The sequence below is a fragment of the Ochotona princeps genome, chromosome 8 (genome assembly GCF_030435755.1).
Source record: "Ochotona princeps isolate mOchPri1 chromosome 8, mOchPri1.hap1, whole genome shotgun sequence".
In the NCBI taxonomy this organism is placed as follows: domain Eukaryota; kingdom Metazoa; phylum Chordata; class Mammalia; order Lagomorpha; family Ochotonidae; genus Ochotona; species Ochotona princeps.
In genome coordinates this window covers 25081722-25105739 of record NC_080839.1, presented here as the reverse complement: position 1 = coordinate 25105739, position 24018 = coordinate 25081722, and the positions used below count along the sequence as shown (strand labels likewise).

The following is a 24018-nucleotide window of genomic DNA, read 5'->3' as shown; positions in this document are numbered from 1 at the left end:
TCCAGGCACTTCTGTGTTCGTTGCAGCAGCTCTTGTTCTTTCCTCAGTGCCCTGTCTGCTTCCACTTGGCTTCACTCAGTCCCTGAAGACTTGCTGAAATCTTGCATGCAGGCGCAGCCCGACTCCCAGCTCTCCCCGTCCTACCCACCCCATCTGTTTTGTAGATTCCGGTCTCTGTCCCTATTAGCCAGCTTACAGAACCACAGTGCAACCCTTTGAGTTTCTCTTCTTCATTCTTGGCAGTGGCCACTGTCCAGCTGCAGCCTTCGTCTCAGCACTGAGGAAGCAGCACACTGCCACTCAGGCCTGTTCCGCACCCTGGGTCCTAGGGGCATCTATGAGGCATACAGTCTTCCCTTCCCGAAAGCCTTCCCGACCCAGTGAGAGCTGCCAGGGGCATCTGTTTCCCCAGCTCCCTCTCCTTTTGAGTTCTGCATGTATAGCATCCTCCACCACATCCTTTGACTATACCATGAAAACCGTGGCCAAAGAAGTGGAATCCCTTTTGACCTGGAAACTCAGAGGGCTGGAGAGGGAAGTAGGCCGAAGGACAAAGCGTGAAGAGTCCCAGAGACAGACAGGAAAGTCAGAAGAAAAGACCAACAAGACCAACAAGAAGTGAGATGCCTTTTTAAAGCTTTTATTTCAAAAAATAAAGCCGTAATTAATTTCACATAAATATCTGGGGAGGGATAGGGGTAGGGGTGAGAAAGGGGCTTGGCCCCTACCTCCTCTTCTCTTTCACACTGTACTGTAAAAGCAAAGGGGACGGCTAGGAGAGAACCAGGGAACAAATAGTCAGCGGGGAGCACTCTGATCCGGAGGCCCCCCACCCCTCCCACCTCTGCCTTGGGGATGGTCTCGGCCCTGGCTTACCTTGCCGAACCAGCGGGAAAGCCATATCTGCTTCATTGTCATGTTATCAGGGAGAACTTCATTGTCAAAAAGGAGCTGTACCTAGAAGGGAGATGAGTCCATTTTAGAATTACTCTCCTTGGGCAGAGTAAGAGCTTCGCTGTGGCGGGGGTGGGGGGAGCTGGGGAGAGTGGTGACCCGAGTGGTGGGCCGATTAGCGTTGCTGGGTTGCAGTCCTGGCTCAGCTTCCAGGTCTAGGTTCCTGCCAATGCACACCTTGGGAAATAGCAGGTGTTGGCTCAACTAGATGGTCCATCTACATGACACCTGGGGATAAAGTTCCCACTTCCCAGCTTTGGCACAGTCCAGCCCTTGTGGGTATTTGAAGAAGTGAACAAGCAACAAGGAGATGGCAGCTCTGTCTTTCAAATTAAGAAATTAAAACAAAAAACAGGGCCCGGCGGCGTGGCCTAGCGGCTAAAGTCCTCACCTTGAAAGCCCCGGGATCCCATATGGGTGCGGGTTCTTATCCCGGCAGCTCCACTTCCCATCCAGCTCCCTGCTTGTGGCCTGGGAAAGCAGTTGAGGACGGCCCAAACCTTTGGGACCCTGCACCCACGTGGGAGACCCGGAAGAGGTTCCTGGTTCCCGGCATCAGGTTGGCACGCACCGGCCCGTTGTGGCTCACTTGGGGAGTGAAACATCGGATGGAAGATCTTCCTCTCTGTCTCTCCTCCTCTCTGTATATCCGGCTTTCCAATAATAATAATAAAATCTTTAAAAAAAAAAAGCAAAAAAAAAAAAAAACAGAACTACCCTAGTTCACTGTAGGCTCTTAGTAGCTCCCTCTTCCTAAAAAATAAAATGAAAAAATTAAAATATAAATCCTACTGTGAGACTACTCACATGCTGTGGATTTAGCATCAAGCGGTGACACAGGACCCTCCGGAGATGGCGTACCTCCGCTCTAACAGAACATCGGACATACTTGTTCTGAGACGGGGAGAGGAGGGAAGAGGACAAGGAGGATGAGGGAAGGGCTATTGGGAGGTGAGTGTCCTTAGAGAGGCCCTCCCTCCAGCCCCGCTCACCTGGAGGACGTTTTTATTCTTGTCTTTGCCAGAACTACGGGGGGGAACAGACACACATTAGGGAGCCCTGTGCTTCCTTCTCTCCCACACCTGGGGCCGTGCTAGGATCTCCCCAAGGAAATGGACGCATCCTCCCTGTTGGACTTCTTCCCAAGGCCTCACCTCAGCCTCTCCAAGCAGAGGCTCAGCTGCTCGTCGTAGCGATAGTAGTGGGCTTTAGAGTGGTCGAAGCTGCTGAACGGGAGGCCGAGGTTGCTCAGGGCTGGCTCTGAGAGAGACAGGGTGGTGAAGAGGCTGCTGCAGATCCCACACCCCCTCTTTTCCCAGGCAGCAAAACAAGGTGGGAGGAGTGCCGGGGGTGGTGGTTTATGTTACTCTCTGAGATGTACCTTCCCCACTGGGCTGGGTCACCCGGTCCAAGCCTCGAGACTGGTAGAATTCCCGAATACGTTTCTCTTCACCTAGAAAGGGGCAAGGATCCATATGTGTTTGGGCTCTTACCCTTGTCTTTCTGGCTGCTGACATCCTTCCTTATAATGATTCCCAAAGCCCTGGTCACTTCAAGCTGCCCCGCCTCCCCCAGTGACAGTTCTCAAGAGGGCCCATCCTCCCTCCAAGTGCAGTGGGTCACTCACTGTCTTGCAGACCAGGCACTAGCTTGTACACAATATCCTGCATGACCCGGTCCAGCTTGAGGTTGAGCAATGGCTGTGTCTCGTGGATCTTGATGTTGCACATGGGGCAGTACTTGCTGGTTTGGAGATACTTCACAATACAACTCTTGCAGACTGCACAAAGGGAAAAGCAGATTCTAATCCCCTCTAGGAACAGGATTCATGGGCTGGGGGAGGCACAGAGGCTGATGGCTTGCTGAGGACCAGGTAGGGCACACTTACAAGTATGAAGACACTCTGTGATGGTGGTTGCATCCACGAAGTAGCCGGCACACAAGCAGCAAACGATGTGCTCGTTCAGGTCTTTAATCTTCACTCGGACCTCCTCCTGTCGACACACCCTCGGTCATTAGTTACCCCCCCCCCCCCCCGCAGCACACCTTGCCAACTCGCAATCCTCTATTTTCAGATTCTGCGATCAAGCCCCGCATCGTTTGCCATGAGCGGGGGATCGACACACAGGAGGTGGCACTCGCCTTCCGCCCAGCAGAGGGCTCCGCGCCCAGCAGGGGCTCCCTTCACGTGGACTCGCCTGACCCTTCTTTCCCAGGGGATACTACACGACGTGGGCGGCAGAGTGCGCAGGCGTCCTAGCCCAGAGTTTGGCAACCCGATTGCAATCGCGCAAGCGCGTCGGGCCCCCAGGCTCTGCGCAGGCGCACTGGGCTCTTGGCCAGCCACCGCCCGTCCTTCTGCCCGCCCCAGTTCGCACCGCTAACCGATCACAGCAGTAACCCTGCAGCCCCGGCACCTCGTTCCGTAGCGGATCCATCTTGTACACTGACTGCAACTGGTTCCGAAGCCTCATCGCGATCGCAATCTGGCCCCCCTGAGGAGACGCCATCTTAAAGGCTGATCCCGGCCTGCCACTTCCGGTGCCGCCTGTGGGGCGGGACTTGTCTCCCAGCAACGAGGGCTTAGGTCTTTTCGGATTCGCCCACTCTCTGTAAAGCCCCGCCCACGCCCCTGTCTCCCCCGTGTGCTCACCTGAGCCCCCCTGGCCCCTCCCCCCGCAATCGAGACTTAGAGAGTGTGGGGTCGGGGGGAAGCAGTGAGCGAGGGTCCCGTCTCTAAGCTCTCCAGTCGGAATGCTTCTAATAGACCCTGCCCCAGGTCGGGACTAACTTTTGGAGCCTGCGAAAGACTGCGCTCTCTCCTACGCCCCGAGGGCGGTCCCCACTCGCTGCTGCCCAGGGTCGTCGGTCTCCTGGGACCGCGACCTCGCTGAAGAAGCCTCTTCTGGGTCCTTTCCTACTAACGTCGCCCTGGTTGGCTGACGGCTCCGTGTTGCGGAGCTTCACCCAGATGGCGGGCCTTCTCCGGGTTGCGGGGCGCGAGTTTCTTTGCGGAGTCTCGGAGAAGGGGTCGAGGGGTGGGAGGCCGGTGCGTAGGGGGAGCATAGAGACCCCTAGGGACTTGGTAGCGATCTGACACCCCCCCATTCTCCCTCTGCTGCCGGGGATGGAGGGGGGGCAGGCCCTGGTTAATGATGATGATTTAATCATCGGCGCCTGCGGAGGCCTGGGACAGACTAATGCAGAGCAGATGCCGCAGGAGGAGGGGAGGACGGCTAGGACACTGCCGCACCGCGGACGCACGCTGGCGGAGAGCAGCAGGGGCCGAGCCCGGCGCTTGGGGAGTCGGGGTGGTCCAAGGGCTTGCATGCCACCCTCCTGTTCCTCTGCCACTGGAGATTCCACGAGGGAGAGGTCTCAGTGGAGGCTCCGGAAAAGCTTTCTGGAGGAGAGGCTCGGTGTGGAGACAGTTTCGCCCTAGGGGAGTGGGTGGAAGTGTGGTGGGAATGGAAACGGCGGAGGGCAGCGAGAGAGGTCGAGATGTGGATCTCAGAGCTGGGTGGAGGAAGCTGAGACTGCAGGGGCTGGGCTTACTAGCCTGAGGGCAATAGGGAGCTGGTGGGGTTTGCTGAAGGGAGAGCACCTTTCTAGGAAAGGAACACTTTTGCCCATTTCTCTCCAGCAGCAAGAAGTGGTGACACCAGGGATTTACTCAGGAGGTTCTCCTTGCAGTCCTCAGCTCCCTGGTGGCCGGCTCCGTCATCACTCCCCTCAATGACTGCATGGCCCCTTGTCCGCTTTCCTCATGTCCGTCTTTGCCCCTTTCTAGGCTGCTCTCCACATTGGCAGCCCAACATAGTTCTGATAAAACATAACATAAAGAAACAGAAAAGTTTTCCAAGGGGTGGCTGTGTTGACTGTGGTGCCTGTGGCGGTGGCTTCAAGGGTGCAGACTTACGGAAGTGTCCACTTCCTCTGCTGCTTGTGTCAGTTACGTCTTGAAACAGCTGTTAAAGTAAATTTGAAAAATCAGCTTGGTTCTCTGTCCTATTTCCAACCTTTCAGTAGCTCCTCTTTTCAACCAGAATAGGACTCCAAGGCCTGACAGGGGTCTGCACGGTCTCTCCAATGGCACTGGACGTCTCGTAGCTGCACACATGAGCACCCAGGGTTCGGGCCTGCTCTCTCCGTAACTTGAGATGCACAGATGGCCAGTGACTCCTTCTTCCTTCACTCCATGCAGCTTCTGTGATTGCTCGAGATAAAAATAACCCACCCACCTTTTACTTCCTTGCTTGATTTTTCATCTTAGAATTTATTAGCATTCATAGCATTTATCAGTACTTAATATGTTTTTCTTATGTTTTTCTAGATTTTCATCTGTCTCTCCCACTAGAATGTAAGCTTCCCAGTGGCAGGGATAGATTTTCCCCCCTCTTGTGTTCACAGCTATAGCTCTCCAGGGGCCAGGTGCACAATAAGTGTTCAACCAAAGCTTTCAGAATGGACACATGACTGAATCCAGGTGGTGGAGGCAGCGTCAGCCCAGACTGGCGTTTTAGCAATGGCAATAGAAGGGAAGGGCTGTATCTGAGGCATTGCCAAGGGAAGCATGATAGGCAGAGGTAGCAAGGGCTGTGGTTTGGTAGACCTGGGTAAGAGAGTGAATGAAGAGTTTGGGAGGGGAGCATGCCCTCCAGTGTCTCGGGTCTAGGGGGCTTCAGCAAAAGAAAGGTGGGGCTGATCGGATAAAGGTCTCAGAGTTGTCAGGTGGGTTGGGGCTATTGAAATGGATACAGTCTGAGTGGATGTAGAGATCCAGAAAGCTGAAGGCAGCACTGAGGAGTGCTCTAAGTGTTCAGTAACAGTCAGTGAAGGGCCCTGTGGTGCTGTAACAAGGTAATACTCCACCTGCAGTGCCAGCATCCGATATGGACACTGGTTCCTGCCCCGGCTGCTTCACTTCCTAATCCAGCTTCCTACTTATGGCCTGGGAAAGCAGCAGAGAATGATCCAAAGCCTTGGGACCCAGCCCATGTGGGAACTCCTAGCTTTGGATCCGTTCAGCTGTGGCTGTTGTGGCCATTTAGGGATTGAACTAGCAGATGAAAGATTTCTCTCTCTGCAACTTTGACTTTCAAATTAAATACATTTTTTAAGTCAGTGGAAGAAATGCAGCAAAATAACTGTGAATGTCCAAAAATATTCTGGAATATGCACCAATATTCCAGAAGCCTAAAGAAAGGACATTTTTTGGCCTACTGGCGTGGTAGCCTAGTGGTTAAAGTCCTCATCTTGAATGCGCCTTGGCTCCGGTTCTAATCCTGGTAGCCCCGTTTCCCATCCAGCTCCCTGCTTGTGGCTTGTGAAAGCAGTGGAGGGTGGGCCAAGGTTTTGGGACCCTGCACCCATGTGGGAGACTTGTAGGAAAGTTCCTGGTTTCGGATTTGCGCAGCTCTGGCTGTTGTGGCCGCTTGGGGAGTGAATCAGCAGATCTTCCTCTCTCTCTCTCTCTCCTCCTTTTTGTATATCTGACTTTTCAATGGAAAAAGAAAAGACAAGACATTTTGCCAAGCAGCTGGTGATTAAACATGCAGTTGAGGACGGTCCAATGCATTGGGACCCTGCACCCGCGTGGGAGACCCGGAAGAGGTTCCAGCTCACTTGGGGAGTGAATGATAGGATGGAAGATCTTCCTCTCTGTCTCTCCTCCTCTGTGTATATCTGGCTGTAATAAAATGAATAAATCTTTTTTAAAAAAGGGAAATGGCAAACATCATTTGTGTGAATAGAATCAACCATCTTGTCCAGGTGATAAAGATGTGACACAGAGGAGGTAGGCAGGACTAAGCTGCTAAAAGAAGTGTTGATCTGAGGGACCCCATCTGAGGGGAGCGACCTTACACCCACAGGAAGGAAGGGAAGGAGCAGGGGCCATGGCTAGAAGCGAGACCTCTTCCTGAGAGAGTTGGGGAGAGTGAGCATGAGCACATAGATCCAAAACAGTGTGTCTGAGGGGCCTCTGTCTTCTTTTTTTTTTTTTTTTAAAGATTTATTTATTTCTATTGGAAAGTCGGATATACATAGAGGAGGAGAGAGAGAGGAAGATCTTCCGTCCGATGATTCACTCCCCAAGTGACCGCAACGGCCTGGTGCTGTGCCAATCCCAAGCCCAAGCCAGGAACCTCCTCCAGGTTCAGGGCGAGGACTTTAGCCACTAGGCCACGCTGCCGGGCCCTTGCCTCTGTCTTCTACAGGAGCTCGCAGGAGTGTGAGATAGGTGGGGTCCCCCTGTGCTCAGCAAGAGCAGGGCACTCCTCAGGTGTGTCTGAGCTGGTGGTGCGTCTCCTCAGTGCATCAGCTACCTCAGTGCTGTGCTTCTAAAGCCAGGGAATCTGCAGCCGCCTGCGGGTAGGGGGTGGCAGGTCTGCACAGTGGTGCCCTTTTCTCATTCACTGATTCATTCTAGAAGGACCATTCAGCTTGGCTGGAGACAGGCCAGTAACCTCTGAGAGCTGGGAAACAGCAGGAGCTGCTGGCTGGACCCCTTTAGAGGGCCTTTTCCTTAGCCATCTCCCTAGGCTCAGTTCCCCCTCCGAGGGACTCTGAGAGTTCCTGCTCCCTTGCCACCTCCCTTGAGTGCTTTTTAGCAAGGGTTTCCGGGAAAGGATAGAGGAGGGACGGATGATGCTGTCTGTGGTTTTCACCAAGATAAAAATACAGCTGCCAAATGGGCAGGACCCCTGTGCTTTCACAAGGGGCTGGGAACAGAACTGATGGGGGCTAGAGAAACCGGATGACAGAAGTGGCTCAGGTGGGGAAGGTTGTTGCATATGAATGCTCACTGCGCCGCTCCCACGGCTCACCCCTTCAAACTGAAGTCTGAGAACACTGGCGGGGAGAAGAGGCGCTGAGGCCTTTGGGTGAAGACAGAGCTGGCTTCACTCTCTTCCTGCCCAGATGCCCAGTGCCATTCCCGGTTCCCAGGAGAAATAAGACCCCCTCACCCTGCCTCAGGCGCCAGGCTGCCAGCCCATCTGCTGGGGAGAAAGGAGGGGCAGAGCCCTTCCCAGGGGCTCCTGGAGGATCCGTGCTCCCGTCTTAGGCATTTTGGCTAACACGGGAGTCCTGCCGGGGCAGAGTGGGCACGAGGGCCTGGGGGCGAGGGAGCCCACAGCTGGGCGGGGTCCTTCAGCCCCCACGTGTCTGAGGCGGGCTGAGTTGCTTTTCAGTGGTGCCCACCCGTCCAGGGATGGTCGGAGTGCCCCCCTCCTCGCGCCCAGCCTCACCGGCTCTGAGGCGCCAGGGCCCCCCCTAGGGCCAGGGCGGGCTGGGGAAGGTAATGTAATTCCGGCCCAGCTAACCCGATTATGGCGGCCTGCACCGGGCAGGGCGGCGGCGGGGGCGGGTCTAAGGCTCTGGGGCCCGCCCGCAGGGGTCCCATCCTGGGGAAGGATGCGGAGTTTACACACAGCCGACTCCAGGGTCCGCAGCCAAGGGTCACGAGGTCACTGTGTAGCTTGGGGCTTCCCCCCACCTCCCTTCTCTGGCACGCTCCAGGCGCACTTTCTGGGGCTTGGGTGGGGTGAAACCTCTGTAGGAAACAAGGCGGCCTGGATCCCTTCTAGGCGTCAGTAAGGTCGCACGTGTCGCCTGTGACGATTTTGCCCTCTGGTTTTTCAGAAGAGAGAATGTGCAACAACCCGCAGAATGGAGGGGCTAAGGCCACACGTTTGGCGCGCCCTCCCTCCGCACTTCAGAGTTGGTGGACAGGCCGCCCTGCCCCGGCTCTTTCAGCTCCAGTTGATTCCATCTGAGCCATCAGTTTTCTTTATTGCTTCCAAAACATCGAAAATCTAAGAAACAGGGCACCAATTACGGGCGTGCCCGTTCCGGGCAGGGGCCTTTACGAAAGAGGCCCGCGAGGCACCAGGACCGTGAGCCCGGCTTTCAGATCCCCGCCCTAGCCCACCGAACGCATCCTGCCAGCCCTTCCCACACCTGCGCTTTTTCCTTGGGCCTCCAGATCGCGAATTCTAGTTCCCAGTCGCTTCTTAGGCAGCCAGGAAGCCACAACGAGATCTGGTCTTATGGGGCCCTTAGGCGGGAGCCACAACGAATCCCAGAGTTGGCAAGCAACACCCTTCGGGAGGCGAAGAATGGGGGCTGAGGGAGGAGGCACCTGCCGGTGAGGAAGTCGGTGAGGCAGAGGGAGCCCAAAGGCGGAGCCGGCGAGGATGCAGGCGCGGGTAGCATCTTGGCTGACTCAGCGGCTCGAGCTCTGACCCCTCCCGCGCTGAGCCGGGTCACTAACACCCTCGCTCTCCATCCCCACCCCGTGCTCCCAGCACTTCTCGGCCGGCCAGTCTTCCCCCGCGCTTGGCGCAAACAGGCGTCCCTTCCCCTTTAACGGCCGGGCCCCGCCCCTGCCCAACCTCCAGCCCCCACGACCCACCCGGGGTGATCTGTCAGTCACTGCCCCTACCGAAGCTGGCCAACCCTCTCCACCCGGGACTTGGATAGCGGCCCGGCAGCCCAGCGTCCATCCGCGCTTCAGTGCAGCAAAGGAGCTCGTGGGGCCCCGCCGGCGGCGCTCCCCCGGGATGCCAGTCGCCGAGTGGACGCCCGGCATCGGCGGGCACCGGCGCTGTTGCTCCCGGTGCACAGGGATGCAGCAGTTCCGAGGACCCCGGCGCCCAGCGGTGGCCAACCCCGAGGGCCCCTGAAGCCGCCGCCTGGAGCGCACCGCCGCTGGGCTCCCGAGCTGCGTGAGGCACCCTCCCCAAACACACCTCCCGCAGTCTTCCCAGGCAAAGCAAGACCCATGGAGCCGGCGGTGCTGGCTCCGCACAACCTTCCTCACCACGAGCCAATCAGCTTCGGCATCGATCAGATCCTGGGCGGCCCAGAACCCCCCGGAGGCGGCCTGGGTTCGGGTCGGGCAAGCCAGAGCCATGGAGAGAGCGCAGGCTTCTCGGCTGGATTCCACGGGACCGCAGGCTACGGTCCTGCCAGCTCGCTGGCCCCGCTGCCCAGCAGCTCCGGAGTGGGCCCGGGCGGCGTGATCCGCGTCCCGGCTCACCGCCCGCTGCCCGTGCCGCCGCCCGCGGGAGGCGCGCCTGCGGTGCCCGGGCCCTCGGGTTTGGGCGGCGCCGGCGGCTTAACCGGACTCACTTTCCCCTGGATGGACAGCGGTCGCCGCTTTGCTAAGGACCGGCTCACAGGTGAGTTTGCCCGACACCTGGAGAGCTAGGTTGTACTCCCATTGCGTGTCTCATCTATTTGTCCTCGCTCAAAGAACCTGTCAGGGCTCCCCCAGAGCGCTCATGCGGATTCTCCCCAGCGCGGTTCTCCAGGTCTGCGGAAGAGCCGTACAGTTCCGCAGCCTGCAAGGGCCGGGAGCTGTACAATTCCGCAGCCTGCATTGCGCGGAGGGTGGGTGAGGCTGCGGGGAGACATCGCTCCCTCTCCCAAGGGGAGGGCCGTTACTTCCGAGGTTCCTTCAGGTCCAGAGGCCTCTCTGCGGATGCACCGCGGAACCGGGATCCTGGTAAAGACCGGTTACTCACTCTCCTCTCGCTCACACTTCGGTCACCCTGCTAACCCTGGTCCACTCTTTCTTTCTCCCGGTAGCTGCGCTTTCGCCCTTCTCGGGGACGCGTCGCATAGGCCACCCCTACCAAAACCGGACTCCCCCAAAGCGGAAGAAGCCGCGCACATCCTTCTCCCGCTCGCAGGTGCTGGAGCTGGAAAGGCGCTTTCTGCGCCAGAAATACCTGGCCTCCGCCGAGAGGGCCGCACTGGCCAAGGCCTTGCGCATGACTGACGCACAGGTCAAGACGTGGTTCCAGAACCGACGTACCAAGTGGCGGTGAGGCACAGCGCCGGGGCGAGGGCGGGCTGGGGCGCGGGGTGGGCGAGGCCAGCCTGGCTGACCCCTGGTCTCCCACCTGCCCAGGCGCCAGACGGCGGAGGAGCGCGAGGCCGAGCGGCACCGCGCCGGCCGCCTGCTGCTGCACCTGCAACAGGACGCGCTCCCGCGGCCGCTGCGGCCACCGCTGCCCCCGGACCCGCTCTGCCTGCACAACTCGTCGCTCTTCGCGCTGCAGAACCTGCAGCCCTGGGCCGAGGACAACAAAGTGGCTTCCGTGTCCGGGCTCGCCTCTGTCGTGTGAACCACACCTGCCTCCTTGGCCGAGCGCTCTTTCCGGACCGAGGCGCCACGCGCAGACACCGGGCCCAGGGCCGTGGAACGCGCGGCCGCCGCGCCCACGGTCCCGCGGCAGCCGGGCACGTGAGGAGCACGGGCCGTGAGGCAATCGTCGAGGCCGCCTTCGCCACTGGCAGGTTGCTGGCCTGCGTAGCGTGGGTGCGGGCCGAGCTCAGACACGGCCTTTCCCGCCATTTTTCACAACTGCTGTTAACTCCACGGCGGGAACCGGAGGCTCAAGAAGGCGGGACCTGCAGGACCGTAGCCAATGAGGTGTGGGGAAAGGGGCGGGCTGGCCAATGGGAGCTGCTCTCCGGGACTCCGGAGGAGCCGGCTAGGGGCCGTGAGGTGGAGTTGGCCGCGGGCGAGAGCTGTGAGGCGAGCGGCTCCGAGGGCCGGGCTGGGCGGGCGCCCACTGAGTCCATACCGCAGCACCGGCGACGCCAGCGACTGCCGAGTCAAAGCAGGAGGTGCTGGAGCGCTGGCAGCTTCTGCCATGAACCCGAGGGCTGTCCGCACTGGGCGTTTCATCCCTCAATTGTAAAAATAAGTGCTAAGGATTTCTTCCTGACCTCGAGCCCCCTGTTGTGCCTGTCCAGCTCGCGGGCCGCGACTTTCCACTTGAGTTTTATAATGAGCGTGGGCAGGAGGTGAGGCGGTCCCTGTACACAGAAGGAAAATCTGGCTCTGTCAGCCCCCAGAAGGCAGAGAGGGAACAGCCGGGAAATAGTGGGCAAAGTTCATGGCCCCGCGGAGTTAGGGGCGGGAGAAGTAAAATTTTGGCCCACAATTGTAAAGTGGCAAGCCCGAGAGGAATCAGGTTGAAAATGTTGGAGGATCAGGGGAGCTGTGGAAGGTGGAGGTGAAATGGAGAAGGTAGGAGAAAGACTAGGTCAAACTAAGTGCTGGTCCTGGAGAGAATAAATTCGGGAGTCATGCCTTGGGGAGAGGGGTTCACGTCCCCGCAGTGACAGAGATGGATGGAAGGCTAACAGTCTCCAAGGGCGGCAGTTCTGTGCAGAGTTCCAAAGACCAAGCCATTCTTTGTGTTAAATTATACAAGCATTTCCAGTGTCAGATGATGGAGATCAAGAGCGCGCAGAGCGGGAGGGTGTTCCCAGCCAGGGTAGAAAGGGCTCTGGTTTGTGGGTGGGCCGTGCTTTTGGTGATTCAATGTTGATTGTTGCCAAAGTCTTCATGTTTAAAATGAAAAGGAGTAGCATTTAAGGTGTGTGGAAGAAACGGAGGATTCTGTGTAATCCCACCGGCTTCCAATGTAAGAGCACTGTGGCAGAGGGAAGAGGGGCAGGGCTGGAGACCCATTCACTGGAAAGCCGAGGCTATTCTGTGCTAGAGTGATGTTGGCCACAGCATGAAACCCTCGGCAGGCATGTGGAACTGACCTGACACGGAATCATTTCTGATTCCAGGATGTTGTAGAGGTTTATGGAGTTGTGAAATGACACTTAGATTTTGCCATCACAGAAAAATATTTTTATGGGCCCAAAGGGAATACAAATATGGGTCTGGTGTTAAGATGGCGAGGGGAGCAGGTCAGGGGCCTCCTGTACCAGGCAGTGGCCGTGTCCAGTCCTTCCATTTGTTGGTGCTCAGGCTCATGGTCAGGCTGGGGGGCGGGGATCTAATGCAGAGAGATCACTGCAGGACGCAGGCTTCTCTGAACTCCCGGGGCGAGGAGGAGTCACTTCCTGCTGCCGATTCTGCCATTTCTGCTCTCAGCTGGTTCAGAAGGTCTCTACTCTCACCTGCAGGCAGGTTACTTAGGAAGTATGGAGGGGCCAACTCCAGCAGCCTGGCAGAGAGAGTCAAAATGAGATGATTCGTAGCTTCCTTACGAGGCAGATTCTTCAACCTCTCGCTCTGTCCTTCACCCTGTGTTACTACACCCCCACTCAGACACCTCCCTCCTCAAGGCTCTCTCCACTTCCCCAGCCAAGCTTCTAGCCCAGGGAGAGGGATGGATAGCATAGCAGGGTGTCAGAGGCTCACGTCTGCGGTTGGATCTCAGAAACAATGGAGAGGCAGTTGTCTCTGGATATGGAGAAACTGTGGTACAGCACCCAGGGTGGGAGCCTGGCAGGAGGCCGCCGGTTTCGATAGCAGCAGCTTGAGGAGAGCTGGGCCACGTGCTTGTGTGTTAGCAGGAGGTAATTTCCAGTCCCATCTGTGTCTCGGGCCACCTTATCGACAGGCAAAGACAGTGTGGGAATAAGTAAAAGGGAAGAGACACACAGTTCAACAAATTTTAAAAAAATTAGCAGGGATGGCACAAATTTTAAAGGCAAAGCGTTACCTCTAGGTGTTGTCTGGTCCCTATTATTGCATATAGTATTTTTCCATAGGCCCTTATGCCTGAAAACCTCCAAGAGATAGTCCCTTCTGTCTTACAAAAAGATCGATTTATTTGTTGACAGAGAGAGAGATTTTCCATCCACTGGTTCACTCCTCATATAGCCACAGCAGCCAGGTCTGAGCCAGTCTCAGGAGCCAGGAACTCCATCAGGGTCTCCCACATGGGTGGTAGAAGCCCAAGGACTAGGGTTATTTTCTGCTACTTTCGAATTAACAGGGAGCTGGATCACAAACAGAGCAGCTGGGACTTCTGTCAGCACTCTGCTCTGGGATGCCATGGGTGCTACAAGTGGTGGCTTAATCCGCATTACCACGATGCTAGCCCCCTTAAGGGTATTGTGACCCCAGCTTCAAAGCTGCCATACTAATATTTGTTCCCTTTGCCTTTTGTTCCTTTTATCACCTGAAGGAAGTATCCTGACAGCAGCGCTTTCTGTAGATTCCTGCGATTCTGCTCAGAGCCAAAGGCTGGTGGGGACAAGGGAAGTTCAATTCGCTGCATGAGTTCTAGGAGCTCTTCTCTAAGTTTACGAGCTTGGCATAATGCTGCCCAGCTAAGACCCCGAGCCTGGCACCAAGCCTCATCTGCTCCACCTAGGAGAGGAAAGGGAACAGCTACAACCATGGCCCTTGAGACTCCCGGAAGTGCCCAATCCTTGACCAAAGAGCTGTCAGCCAACTGGCATGCCACTTCTCCCGGGAAGACCTGGAACTCCCTACGAGAATGCAGAGTGGGCCACTCACTTTGTATAAAGGCTTCGTACACTTGGATCAAAGAGCTGTGGTCACCGTCTGCATGTTCCAGGGCCCGACGCAGGGCAGCTTCTTCAGCACAGAGTGGAGGACGGGTAAACCCGGGGGCAGCTGAGGGAAGGAGACAGAGAGGCGGTTTTGGGGAATGAGAAAGGGTAACAGTATTGGTGGAATGTTGAAAAGGTAGAAATATCTCTTTGGGAGCTTTATTCAAAAAACAGTAACTTTTAGGTGCTGTGCACCTCATCAGACACTGAGAATAAATATAATTGGCCCTCGGTAGGTATCTGTGTGTTCCACAATTGTGGATTCAATACACATTGAAAATATTTGGAAAAAATTTGCACCTATACTAAATATGAACAATTTTTCCCTTGTGATTATCTCCTAAATAATACGGTTTAACAACTATTTATATAATATTTATATTGTACTAGGTGTTACAAGGAGGATTCAAAGTTCTTGGAAAGTTTACATTATTTTTAAAAATTTTTTATTTTCTTTGAGAAATGAAGAGAGCAAGGGTTACAAAACTGTAGATCTGAGGGTGTTCTGTAGGGGGGCCCGCAACCAATCTCCCTCAGACATCAAGGACAGCAGTAAGTGAAAGACAGTCTCCGCCCTCCTGGGGAGTAGTCTGGTGGGCAGGAACAAGAAAGCAGTTTTATAAGCATGATATGTATGTGCAAGTAGAATTCTAGAAACAACGAGTAGTGTACCTAAATGCAGGCTTTGCATGGTGGGGAAGACGGATGATGGTGAGGTAGCAGAAAGGAAGAGGAGCACTCTTGGGCCAATTTTTGAACTTTAAATTAGCTGAGTGGAGAAAGGGCAGGGAGATCATTCTAAAGTAAGTTTCTTTTTATTGGAAAGGCAGAGTTACAGAGAGGAGAGACAGATCATCTATTTGCTGGCTCACTCCCCAAGTGACCACAACAGCTGCAGCTGAGCCGATCTGACACCAGGAGCCAGGAACCTCCTTTCGGCCTCCTACATTGGTCCAGGGTCCCCAGGACTTGGGCAATCTTCCACTGCTTTTCCAGGCCCTAAGCAGTGAGCTAGATGGGAAGTGGAGAACCTGAGACATGAACCAGCACCTATATGGGAAGATGCTATTTAAAAGTGTAAGATTAGGGCCTGGCGGCGTGGCCTAGTGGCTAAAGTCCTCACCTTGAACGCACCGGGTTCCCATATGGGCACCGGTTCTAATCCCGGCAGCTCCACTTCCCATCCAGCTGCCTGCTTGTGGCCTGGGAAAGCAGTTGAGGACAGCCCAATGCTTTGGGATCTTGCACCCATGTGGGAGACCTGGAGGAAGTTCCTGGCTCCTGGCTCCAGATCGGCATAGCACTGGTCGTTGCACTCACTTGGGGAGTGAATCATCGGACGGAAGATCTTCCTCTCTGTCTCTTCTCCTCTCTATATATCTGACTTTGCAATAAAGAAAAATAAACCTTTAAAAAAAATAAAAGTGGAAGATTAGCCTGCTGAGCCATGGTGCTGGCCCTGGGAGAATTTTATACTATGTGACTAGCATGGTACAGAAGCTGATGACATGGCATGGCTGGGCAGTGGCCAATCGCCTGGTACGGGTGGAGGGAATGCCAGACGGCAGAATGGTAGGAGAGAAAGCTGGAGAGGATGGTCTAGGCCAGGTCAGAAGAGCCTTGATGTGTAATATAATGGAGTTTACATCCTGTCTCAAAGTAAAGAATAGCTATTAAGGGTTTCTAAGCAAGAGAGTCTGTGAATGTGGGAATGTTCATGTTACTGATTAGGAAGTTAATGAAGGAATACAATGGAGCAATGAGGAGGACTTGCAGTTGGCACTGGCAGTACATAGAGGAAGGCAAATGATTTTTTTTTTTAAATTATGTATTTGAAAGTCAGAATTATACAGAAAGAGGAGAGAGACAGGGGTCTTCCATCATTAGTTTACACCTAGTGGCTGCAATGGCTAGGGCTAGACCAGGTTGAAACCAGGAGCCAAGGAGCTTCTTGCATGTCTTCCACATGGGTGACAGGGGCCAAAATACTTGGGCCATTTTCTGCTGCTTTTCCCAGGCCATTAGCAGGGAGCCGGATTAGAAGTAGAGCACCCAGAACTTGAACTGGCATGCAGGTGGTGGCTTAACATGCTACACCATGATGCCTGACCCCAGATGGATTTTTAAACACATGTAAAAGATTAAAAAAAAATAAATAAAAAATGGAGAAAGATTAGTCTGGAATAATGGTAGTAGACTGACAGAGATGACAGTATTATGTGACACTTGAGAACAGAAACAGGAAAGGATTTTGTAATTGTGGTAATGGGTAGTTTAATAGAGGGGGCTCTCTGTTGGGATGGTGTGAACTCTTCTGGTAGAATTACTCAGAAGAGGCTGAAGAACTCTCTTCTCTCTCCCTCTCCTTAACCCTCCATTCTAGGAGAAGGACATACAGATGACTTACAAAGCACAGGTTTGTAAATTTTAAGCATAAAAGTGGCAGTTTAAATTGTGGGTGTGAATCAACTTCAGAGAGTTGAAGGGAATGAGAAGACACACGACCAAGGCTAGAACACTGAAGACTCAGTTAAAAATGGGCCAGTGGAAGATGAAGAGCCCAAGGAAGAGATGAAGGGAACAGCTAGGGGTAGAATGAAAACCATGAGGGCTGGCATCATAGAGGCCTGGGGAGGAGACAGCCCCAAGGAAGGAGCAGTCAGTACTCAGATGTACGGAGTCAGGGCACAAGAGGACATGAGATTAGGTAGCAGGTGGTCACTGGGGAGCTGACAGATGGGTCAGTGCTTTGAGGGCCTGAGTCTGGGATGCAGTGAGGTATCACTGCACTAGATAGAAGGGGAGCCAGGTCATTCTGTGTAGCTGGAGGAAGTGGAAGGGTTTCTTTCTGAAGAGGCACCCTGAAGTTTCAGTATACAGCTGGAAGAGCTTCAGGCATATTGAGGGGGAAGAAACATCAGGGGGAAAGACCAAAGAGAGGCATAGATGATTAAAACCTGATTCTCCAGGGGAGCGAACTGGCACGGCGCTAACTTTATGAGAGATGTGTACCCGTGAGCATGGCAGCGAGGGTGAGCACCTCATCCACACAGTCAAACTCGCACGAGGCCAGCAGGACTTTGGCTAGCTCAGGGGGAAGGGGAAACTCGGAGAGGACGATGCCCAGGTCTGACAGATCCCCATCATCGTCCAGGGCTGCTAGGTAGTCCAAGTCTTCCAGGGCCTGCATCAGTGCTTCTGGAGCTGGTGGGGAGACAGGGATTTGAGGGCAGGAGGCCCGAGAGCCGAGTACTCACCCAGCAGCCCGGGCCCGCCAGCCACTCACCAGGCCGGTCCAAGAAGTGCCACTCTCCAGGCTCTGCAATCTCTCTCCTCTTCAGCAGCAGCACCAGGGAGCTCAGATTTTCTTCCCCAAGTCGGGGGCGGGGCAGTGCCGGAGCCTCTCGCTCTAGGAAGGACTCGGGATACAGGCGGAGACAGGATCCTGAGGGAGGAAGACCTGGGAGGGAGGCTGCTGCGGACTTCTTGGGCTGCCCGCCCGTGGTACTTGTGGGGCCTAGTCTCGGCAAGGGCAAAGGCTCTTACCTGATGTGACCCCTTGTGCCCGCACTTGTCTGGCCTCAGCCTGGCACTTGCTGATTGGCCTCAACACTTGGGATTCAGCTCGGATCCGAGGATTGTAAACCTGTTGCCCACCGCCGCCCCCCCAACCAAGTCCAAGACAGATCAGAGTGGGCCATTTCTCTCTTCAGCCCCACTCCCCCTCATCTCTTTCTCACTCACACTTCGAAGCTCCAGGCCTGAGTCAATAACATGTCGGATGGAAGGGAGGGAGAAAGAGAAGTCAGCCAGCCAGTGAGTGACTACGACCTTTCGGGCACCACCTGTGCCCATGTCCTCATAAACGGCCTGGACGGCTCGACCACAGCCTGGGTGAAGGGGTAGCACCTGCAGTGGAGGCCCTGGGAGAGCCAAGGACTCCACCTCCTTGGACAAGAAATCACAGCACAGGGCTATTTCCTGAGGGCGGGGGAGAACAGAAGGGCAGTAGTCACCTTTTTGGGGTCATAGACCTCTGATGAAAAATCTGATAGAAGCTATGATCCCTCACTCTAAAAAGATGCACATAAACTTGGGGTGTTACAACTTCAGGGGTTCATTGAATTGCAAATACTTGGATCATAGGGAGTCAGAAAGTGGGTGTTAGACCTGTTTACCCTGACATTCTTGACATCCCCCCCAACACTGCTCTACTGTTCCTAACAGGTGTCCCTTCTCCCCATAACAGGAAGGCAGTATGCAGTTCATTCCTTTACCTCCTCACCAGGCAGGTACACTAACACGTCTCCCGGGGCCTCCTTCTGACACAGCTCAAGCACAGCTTGGCAGGCAGCTTCCACCAAATCAGGAGGGACAGTGTCCCTGAAGATGGGGGTGGGACTCCCACCAGGGTCTCTGGGTATGTGCACAGTAGGAGGATTGCCCCAAAAGGCTTGAAGCTTCGGTTCAAAAGCTGCGTCAGTAATCACAACCACCCTGGGGTCCCCGGGAAGGTTTCCCAGCCTGGCCTCTCGCAGGAGCCCCTGTAGGCAATCTGAAGCCACTGACCGCTCCTGAGCCTCATCCAGCACCAGCACGCCCCAGGCTCCAGGACCCCGGGTGGAGGCCACCTCCTGCAGAAGCAGCCTGTCCCAGCAGAACCTGTTGACGTTGGTAATGCACAGAGGAGTTGGTGTGGGCAAACCAGTCTGAGAAGTCCAGGAGAGAACTTCTCAAAGGACTTAGATGACTGGAAGTCAGGGAAAGGTCCTGTGACTGAATTCTGAGTCTTTGGACCCTATCCAGGATTCCCTATCCCTGGGAGACGCTGTGTTCACATGCTGCGCTCCAGCTGGGGAACATGATTCTCATGAGGGTGGGCTCACAAATCTGATGCTGCTGGCTCTAGCTCAACGGCTTAATGTAGCAGTTCCACTACACATAGCTTAAAGGTGAGCTGGGCTGAGGGAGGGTATGGTGGGAAGCCAGACGCCTGGGCTCATTTGCTTGGGTGAGGGGATCTGGATTTGGGTCAGGCCTGTAGAGGACCCCACCTGAGCAGGGTATCCGGCCCTGTGCAGTCCTCCTGGGGGATGCTGTATCCAACCTCATGACCCAAGGTCAGGTCCATCTCATCAGCAACCCGCATAGCCAAACTCAGAGCTGCCAGAGGGTAAGGCTGGGAGACGGTGACCTGGCCTTGCTGGAATCCCCTGGCCAGTGCAAACTCTGCACACCACTGAGGGACCTGGGGGGGAGGTGGAGAAGGACAACCGGTGAGGGCAATGTGGGACTTCAGCCCCAAGTGCTGAGTGCACAATGGCCAGTCCACTTTTTCCTTCTTTATGGAGTCCCCAGACCTTTCACCAGAACCCGAGACCAGCCTAACCCTTTGTCCACTGCCCCCTTGCCCCAGGGTAATTCAGTCCACTCAGCCCTTTGTTCACGCCTAGCATCTCTGCCCACCTGAGTGCTCTTGCCTGAGCCGGGCTCCCCACACACCAGCACCACTCCAGAGGGGCTGCTCTCCAACTGCTCTAAGAATTGGAAACGTGCAGCCCAGATGGGCAGTGCTCGGCGCTGCTCAAGGAGCTCGTAGTAGTGGGAAGAGAAGGGGAGCCCATCAAAGGGATTCACAGCCAGTTCCGAGTCCCCAGCATTCAGACCAGAATCTTCTGCCAGCCCGAGAGGCTGAGATGCCATGGCAGCCGTTGGCAGGACCTACAGGAGTCAGGGTAGCCAGTAAGACCTCCTACTTGGTGACCCATGGTATCACCTTCCTGCTTCAGGTCTGATACCTAACCTGTAGCCTCAGGAGACGATGCCCTGGGGTCCAGCCTCTCCAGCATTTCTTGTTGGCCAGGATTCAGTGCTGAGCCACTGAAAGTGGCCTCCCCCCAACCCTAACACCCCAACAGCTGGGTGGTAGAAATCTTGTGACTAGCACAGATCCTTAGGAGCAACAAGAACTAAGGGAGACCTAATAATCTGTGGGAAGGTCCCATGGGGAAAAGGAGAAAAAAAGAGATAGCAGAGGGAGTGGGAGGGACAGCAGGGCCACAGAAATTTTGGATTCCAACCTGCTTGCAGCTCTGAGACGTGTCAGGATGGCAGCCACTTCCAGACACACCCAGCCGGGCAACTTCCAACCCTGACCTCGTGAGGTACAAAGGTAAATTCCGGCTCTGCCCTAGGGCTAGGCTCAACACTCTGAATGTTGAAACTTTGCTTAGGGGGTGGGGCACTTGCCCAGTCAGGAACCCATTGAGCCAGCAACCACACTGAGCATGTGTGAAATGGTATAAGTCTGTATTGTGCTTTTGAAAGGCATTCTGGGATCTGTAGTTTCAAAACAGCAGCATCACAAACTTGAGGTGAACACCAAAGCTGAGATCCAGTTGCTGACAGGTCTTTGGTTCAGTTGTATTCCTTTAACACCATGCATCTCTTGGCACGAGGAATTAATTTCAGACAGTTTTAACCATTTCAATGATTTGCCACAAAACTACAAGATTCTCACTCCTGTTCTCAACCAGGGAAAGAGCAAATTGCTCACAGGGCTTTTGAGACCCAGAGACGCCAGAGACCTTGAGTGAAAACCCTGAATTTAATGTGAGATTGGGGGAGCCCACCCCTCCCTGTCATCCGCCCACCCGGCCAGCTTGGTGTGAGTTGGGTGGGGGCTGCCCCCAAGCTCCGTCCCGCGGCTCTGGGTGCCATCCTGTTGCTGAGCTCAGTGAGCCTCCTGGGCCTGCCTCTCTTTGTATCTCCTGTGGGGCACAGGGAGAGACATTGTGTAGGTTTTTCATATTAGGGCCACAGTACCCTTCTCCACACAAAGTTCTCAAACCCCCTCACCTTCTTGCGTATTCATACAGTGCCTGCTTGCGTTCCTGCAGGCTCTCCTGCCGGGCCCAGGAAGACTTGGCAAATGTTAGGGCTGTGGGCTGAGGGGTCACAGGGCCAGAGCTGGGGGACTGAGGTGATCACAATGTCAGAGGGCCTGCGAAGTCATCATCACTAAACACGCATCGAATGCCTACTTTGCAAGAGAGGCACCGGGCTAGGGTCTCGGGATCAGAAAGAGAGGTCATGGACAGGGAATATGCAGCTGCTCCAACCTACTCCCCTCCCTGGGGCTGGCCATTTCTTGAGTCTCTCACCTTGGGGGCAGCAGCTGTGGCCAGGGCCTGAGGTCCTTCAGTGGTGTCTTCAGGCATGAAAGCTACGGCCCCCTCCAGCAGGTTAGTGATGGTCAAGTCTACACAGCCAGTCCTGGCTGGGAAGGGGGAAAAGAGAAGGGGATCTATCCTCCAGCTCACCTTTTCCCTTCCCATCTTTCCTTCCTGTTTCCCTCTCTTTGTGTGACAATACCCTGTCCCATACCCAGGTCTCTCTGAATGACGCCCAGTGGCACATGGGGTAAAACTTCCTTGACTCTCTGGGCCAGAGTTGCCAGCTGTGCATCAGCAGAAGGGCCAGGCAAAGGTGGGAAAGATTGGGCTGTAAAACAATAAAAGTATAATAAGTGGAGAAAATGGATGGTGAGGATGAGCAGCACAGGAATAGGGAAATACGCTGAGGGAAAAAGAAAAAAACACAACCCGAAACGTTTGTGTACAGAGACTACACACCTGACTGGGGGCGCAATCTGGGGTGTCTTTGTCGCTTCATGTGCTCTGCTTTGTCTGCTGGAGTGAGCCGTGTCCCTATCTGGCCCAGTTCCTTGGCCACCAGCTAGAGAGAATTGGCAGCGTCAAACTCTGAGGCTTCTTCCCCTTCTCCCTAAGGAGAGATACCACCTCCACCCTGCCTGCGGAGCTGACCACCTGCTGTACACGAAGTGCAAACTCCTCATTTCCTTCTCCTGGCTGGCGGTGAACAGGACGAAGCCACCTGGAAAAAACCAATTCCAGGCCATGAGGGGACGCCCAGGTGGAGGCTGTCACCCCTTCCCCCCACGGGGTACCTCTTTGCATAGAACAGCAGTGATAAGGACAGGGAAAAGTAAATATTCTGTGGGGAGACCTTGACATTAAAAATCTATGTGTATATGAGGCAGAGACTACTGCTTCTTGGACCTGGAGGTGAGCCTCCCCTCAGCCACCAGAAAGTGGGGACAGTTAATACCTTACTTGATACACCGTGAAAGGGACGAAAAGTGCCCACAGCAGCTCTGAGACCCAGGAGGCATCCGACACCGTCTGAGGAGAGGGCGTGAAGTGAGGCCCAAGCAGTTCTGGGGGTGGGACACGTCCCCTCCAAGACTGGAAGCTGTCCTGTCTAGCACACACTCACCACAGAGACCAGGGGTCTCTGAACTTGCAGGGTAAGAGGCTGCACCACATCTTGGATGGAAAATGGCCATGAGCTAGAAAAGGAGAGGCGCAGACAGAAGCCCAGTCACCCCAACCAGTAACTTGCAGGTGATTTAAGAGAAAACTGTCAAATTGTACAAGCAAATAGGAGAGACATGGGACTCAGGGGGAAGAAACAAGAGTTCATGGACAGGCTAAGAACTGGGGATGCAGTGGGTAGAGCCCAAGCAAGGTTGGGAAAATCTGAGGACCCACAAGCTTGTCCCCCACAGCCCCTCATCTGTGGTCACCCACCTGAAGCGCAGAAGCCCCTCGCGGCCATTGGTGGCCTCTTCCTCTGGGAACAGCAGTAGCGGCGTGGGAGGAAGCCTCGTGGACGCACAGAATCTCTTGAGGGACTCCACCAACTCACTCTGCCTGTCCATCTCCATGAAGCCCCGAGACCAGCACACAAAGCTGGGGGGGCTATTGAGTAGAGGCTGGGGAATAGGGACGAGACAGGGCAAAAAGAATGGAGGGAAGGAAGTGAGAAAAAAAAATACCTGGCAGGGTAGAGGAGCAGGGTAAGGGGTAAAGGGTGAAGCTCTGTGTCACCCCAGGGGAAATGAGCTCCACGGGGGTGGGGGAGCCTTGAGCTCGGGTCCCCACTCACGGTGCTGCAGGAGGTGAGCAGGTTGACTATGTTGTGGTCGAAAGGCGTCACGTGATTGGAAATGAGGACCCTGACGCGGTGATCCCGGAGTCCAGGGTCGTCCTGGCGGGCCACAAGTCCCAGCACCGCACACATGGTCCGCACCACAAACCTGCGGGCACGGGCGGGAGTGACGGTGCAGCCTCGGGCCGGGCCGGGCCCAGCCCCGCCACGCCAGCTCTCGGGAGCCCCGACTTGGAACCTGCGAAGGACGCTGTCCGGCAGCGCGCAGCTGACCAGGAAAACGTGGATCCCGAGGAAGATGCGCAGGACCAGGAGGCAGAACCCGATAGGCGCGTAGAGCAGCAGCGCGAGGAGCAGGAAGCCGTCACCTGGGAGCCTGCGGGCGAGAGGCGAGCTGATCGCGGGCCGAAGGGCCAGAGGACGCGGGCGCTGGCTTCTGCCCGCGGGTGCTCTTACCGGTGCGAGTCAAAGAGCCGCTCCGGCCCCGGGGCCGGGGGAGGATCCATAGCAGCTGCTTCAGGAATACCCAGCCGCCGCCGCCATCTTCGCGCCCGGCCACAAGGGCTTCTGGGAAGGCGGAGTCTCCGGGCATCCGCCCAGGGTGCGGGAACCCGAAGTCCGGAGGCGCCCCGGAAGGGCTAGCAGTCCCGGCATTCCCCGCGGCCCTCCGGGACCACACTTCCCGCCATCCCCCGGGGCCGAGCTGGGTCGGCTTTCCGGAATCTTGCGTCCCGGCGTGCACTTGTG

The 24018-nt window shown here is 55.5% G+C and overlaps 4 protein-coding genes across 6 annotated transcripts; 1 reads left to right on the top strand and 3 right to left on the bottom strand.

Moving 5' to 3' along the window:
* Nucleotides 1–626: 626 nt before the first annotated feature.
* Nucleotides 627–3527, bottom strand: PCGF1 (polycomb group ring finger 1). Its single transcript, XM_004590693.3, has 9 exons — nucleotides 3372–3527; nucleotides 2843–2948; nucleotides 2582–2734; nucleotides 2336–2407; nucleotides 2109–2214; nucleotides 1947–1980; nucleotides 1762–1848; nucleotides 877–957; nucleotides 627–772 (listed from the first exon to the last, which is right to left on the bottom strand). The coding sequence occupies exons 1-9, from the start codon at nucleotides 3462–3464 to the stop codon at nucleotides 725–727; spliced, it is 780 nt and encodes a 259-aa protein (XP_004590750.1). The 5' UTR covers nucleotides 3465–3527; the 3' UTR covers nucleotides 627–724.
* Nucleotides 3528–8006: 4479 nt separating this feature from the next.
* TLX2 (T cell leukemia homeobox 2) lies at nucleotides 8007–11767 on the top strand. Its single transcript, XM_004590694.2, has 3 exons — nucleotides 8007–10139; nucleotides 10549–10786; nucleotides 10874–11767. Exons 1-3 carry the CDS (start codon nucleotides 9740–9742, stop codon nucleotides 11088–11090), a joined length of 855 nt encoding a protein of 284 aa, XP_004590751.1. The 5' UTR covers nucleotides 8007–9739; the 3' UTR covers nucleotides 11091–11767.
* Nucleotides 11768–12670: 903 nt separating this feature from the next.
* On the bottom strand, nucleotides 12671–20733 carry DQX1 (DEAQ-box RNA dependent ATPase 1). Of its 3 annotated transcripts, none has more exons than XM_058667711.1 (12): nucleotides 20379–20733; nucleotides 19765–20019; nucleotides 19353–19546; nucleotides 18576–18960; nucleotides 18043–18279; nucleotides 17845–17944; nucleotides 17585–17758; nucleotides 17311–17502; nucleotides 14243–14362; nucleotides 13902–14092; nucleotides 13136–13326; nucleotides 12671–12938 (listed from the first exon to the last, which is right to left on the bottom strand). In XM_058667711.1, the coding sequence occupies exons 2-12, from the start codon at nucleotides 19999–20001 to the stop codon at nucleotides 12782–12784; spliced, it is 2178 nt and encodes a 725-aa protein (XP_058523694.1). In that variant the 5' UTR covers nucleotides 20002–20019; nucleotides 20379–20733; the 3' UTR covers nucleotides 12671–12781. The 3 variants fall into 3 exon arrangements, with proteins under 3 accessions (XP_058523694.1, XP_004590753.2, XP_058523696.1); XM_004590696.4 differs by having other exon boundaries at nucleotides 17585–17743; XM_058667713.1 differs by lacking the exon at nucleotides 19765–20019.
* A 153-nt stretch (nucleotides 20734–20886) lies between these two features.
* On the bottom strand, nucleotides 20887–23887 carry AUP1 (AUP1 lipid droplet regulating VLDL assembly factor). The gene is made up of 12 exons (XM_004590698.4): nucleotides 23728–23887; nucleotides 23510–23647; nucleotides 23269–23419; nucleotides 22911–23095; nucleotides 22597–22669; nucleotides 22429–22502; nucleotides 22128–22194; nucleotides 21933–22035; nucleotides 21685–21801; nucleotides 21462–21577; nucleotides 21157–21275; nucleotides 20887–21068 (listed from the first exon to the last, which is right to left on the bottom strand). Exons 1-12 carry the CDS (start codon nucleotides 23775–23777, stop codon nucleotides 21032–21034), a joined length of 1230 nt encoding a protein of 409 aa, XP_004590755.3. The 5' UTR covers nucleotides 23778–23887; the 3' UTR covers nucleotides 20887–21031.
* Nucleotides 23888–24018: the final 131 nt, after the last annotated feature.

What these genes read in the sequence shown, in the direction of transcription:
- AUP1 (XM_004590698.4), bottom strand. Translation starts at nt 23,777, where the DNA reads ATGGATCCTCCCCCGGCCCCGGGGCCGGAGCGGCTCTTTGACTCGCAC. An exon ending in AGAGACCCCTGGTCTCTGTG is followed by an intron (nt 22,503 to 22,596) that starts GTGAGTGTGTGC and finishes CCCTCTCCTCAG; the next exon opens with ACGGTGTCGGATGCCTCCTG. An exon ending in CTGTATGAATACGCAAGAAG is followed by an intron (nt 21,069 to 21,156) that starts GTGAGGGGGTTT and finishes TGTGCCCCACAG; the next exon opens with GAGATACAAAGAGAGGCAGG.
- PCGF1 (XM_004590693.3), bottom strand. Translation starts at nt 3,464, where the DNA reads ATGGCGTCTCCTCAGGGGGGCCAGATTGCGATCGCGATGAGGCTTCGG. An exon ending in GACCCAGCCCAGTGGGGAAG is followed by an intron (nt 2,215 to 2,335) that starts GTACATCTCAGA and finishes TGTCTCTCTCAG; the next exon opens with AGCCAGCCCTGAGCAACCTC. An exon ending in TTTCCCGCTGGTTCGGCAAG is followed by an intron (nt 773 to 876) that starts GTAAGCCAGGGC and finishes GTTCTCTCCTAG; the next exon opens with CCGTCCCCTTTGCTTTTACA.
- TLX2 (XM_004590694.2), top strand. Translation starts at nt 9,740, where the DNA reads ATGGAGCCGGCGGTGCTGGCTCCGCACAACCTTCCTCACCACGAGCCA. An exon ending in TGCTAAGGACCGGCTCACAG is followed by an intron (nt 10,140 to 10,548) that starts GTGAGTTTGCCC and finishes TTCTCCCGGTAG; the next exon opens with CTGCGCTTTCGCCCTTCTCG. An exon ending in AACCGACGTACCAAGTGGCG is followed by an intron (nt 10,787 to 10,873) that starts GTGAGGCACAGC and finishes CCACCTGCCCAG; the next exon opens with GCGCCAGACGGCGGAGGAGC.
- DQX1 (XM_058667711.1), bottom strand. Translation starts at nt 20,001, where the DNA reads ATGGCATCTCAGCCTCTCGGGCTGGCAGAAGATTCTGGTCTGAATGCT. An exon ending in GCTCAGGCAAGAGCACTCAG is followed by an intron (nt 19,547 to 19,764) that starts GTGGGCAGAGAT and finishes CCTCCCCCCCAG; the next exon opens with GTCCCTCAGTGGTGTGCAGA. An exon ending in TGTCAGGATACTTCCTTCAG is followed by an intron (nt 13,327 to 13,901) that starts GTGATAAAAGGA and finishes CCTGTCGATAAG; the next exon opens with GTGGCCCGAGACACAGATGG.